This window comes from Propithecus coquereli, unplaced genomic scaffold (assembly GCF_000956105.1).
Source record: "Propithecus coquereli isolate 6110/MARCELLA unplaced genomic scaffold, Pcoq_1.0 Scaffold63, whole genome shotgun sequence".
Lineage (NCBI taxonomy): Eukaryota > Metazoa > Chordata > Mammalia > Primates > Indriidae > Propithecus > Propithecus coquereli.
In genome coordinates this window covers 6,786,741-6,788,339 of record NW_012152285.1, presented here as the reverse complement: position 1 = coordinate 6,788,339, position 1,599 = coordinate 6,786,741, and the positions used below count along the sequence as shown (strand labels likewise).

The 1,599-nt window shown below is 33.8% G+C and overlaps 1 protein-coding gene across 1 annotated transcript in view; it reads right to left on the bottom strand.

The window, feature by feature from the left end:
- Nucleotides 1–1,599, bottom strand: part of HECTD2 (HECT domain containing E3 ubiquitin protein ligase 2) — a 94,028-nt gene that overhangs the window by 67,884 nt on the left and 24,545 nt on the right. Inside the window, exon 2 of the mRNA XM_012659661.1 lies at nucleotides 64–193. Coding sequence (XP_012515115.1) covers nucleotides 64–193 — 130 coding nt within the window. The remainder of the gene's footprint in view (nucleotides 1–63; nucleotides 194–1,599) is intronic.

Sequence of the window (1,599 nt, the reverse complement as noted above, 5' to 3'; positions counted from 1 at the left end):
TAGCCCAGATATCTAGACTATGTGTACTTTTAATAATTATAAACACATTTAAGAATTGTTTACCATTCTTGATGTTAGGGAAAACAAGATGTGTAGGTGAACTTCTGTTTTCAGTGGTTTCTTTCTTCTGGCTAATAGTTGAAGTAAAATTGCTGAAAGTGGAAATTTGGCTTTTGGCTTCTCTGTCCAAACTCTAAAAACAGAAAAGTTAATGTTGCAGCATAATTCCTACTACCTATAAATTATTTTATTGCAAAATCATAAACATTTATAACAGAGATTTTAAGTTGATGACAGAAAATAGATAAAAATGATGTACATACAATTGACTTACCTTTTCTAGGACGAAACTGCCTGAAGTATAAAAGAGCCTTCTCATTTATTTACAAATTTATGAATTTTGAAAATGGGGATAATAATAGTACCTACCTGAGTTATTGTGAGGTTTAGCAGAAATAATGCATATAAAATAATTAGCACTGCTCATTGTACACAGTACACCCTCCCTTAATGTTAACTGCTATTTCGACTATGTATTTAGATAATACTATTTTTGTGACCTCCACAAATATTATTTTTAATAATTAACATGCAAGTGATACTTCATAGGCTGATTCACTGAAGGCTTTCTTGTCATTAGAGGCAACTTTAAAAGTTCAGGTAAAAAGATAAACACTTCAGAGTTACTCTTTTCTAAGCACTGTGATTGCACTTTTGCATGAACCAGGATTTAAAAAAATATATATATAGTGCTAAGCACTTTGGGATCCTCAGGCATAGATAACAAAGCAATCTTCCTAAAGCATAGAATCTATCCATTAACACATTGTCCAAAAAATAACTCTATAAAATCTTCCCATGCACTACACAGTGCAAGATTCAGCTACAGAGCTGCCTCAGGAGATCTCAGATCTCTTTACACTATGTTCCAGTTTCCAGATGCTAACATCTGGAAGTTAAGAAGTTAAAATCTTCATTAACATTCACTTTTTTACTCTAAAGATAACTTCTTCACTTTCACAAAAGGAAAGGTTTCTTTTTCATCTTCTTATTCATAACACCAGATTGATTTCCATTTACCTTTTTTAGAATTAGCTCATATGTCATACAGCAGAAGCATTCACTTTCACCAAATATCCATGTGCCCTCTCTCTGTTTCCCACTCTCTTACAGTTAGCTGGAGCCATCTGATTAATTCTAATAGGCCACAAGTGGAAATGATGTCTGTCATTTCTGGACCAGGAAGTACCAATGCATTTAAGACTGGAGCAAAACTTCTCTCTCTTTCTGCACTGTGAAAACCATATAGGCCAGGAGTTGAGACGTTAGAGCATCCATTAGCTTGGATCCCTGAGAGACTATGTGAAGCGGAACCACCCCTGACCAATGTTAAAGGTATATCATTAGCAATAATAAACTTTCACAGTTTTAAAACACTGAAACTCCAGACTAATTTGTAACTTCAGCATAGCCCACCATAACTTGCCTGCATAGCAAGTTTTCTGGTGTTTTCCATTTCTACACAACCAATCATTCTTATCCATTCTCATAATTTATTTCAATTATTCCACTCAAATCATAATTGTTCTCATATTGATC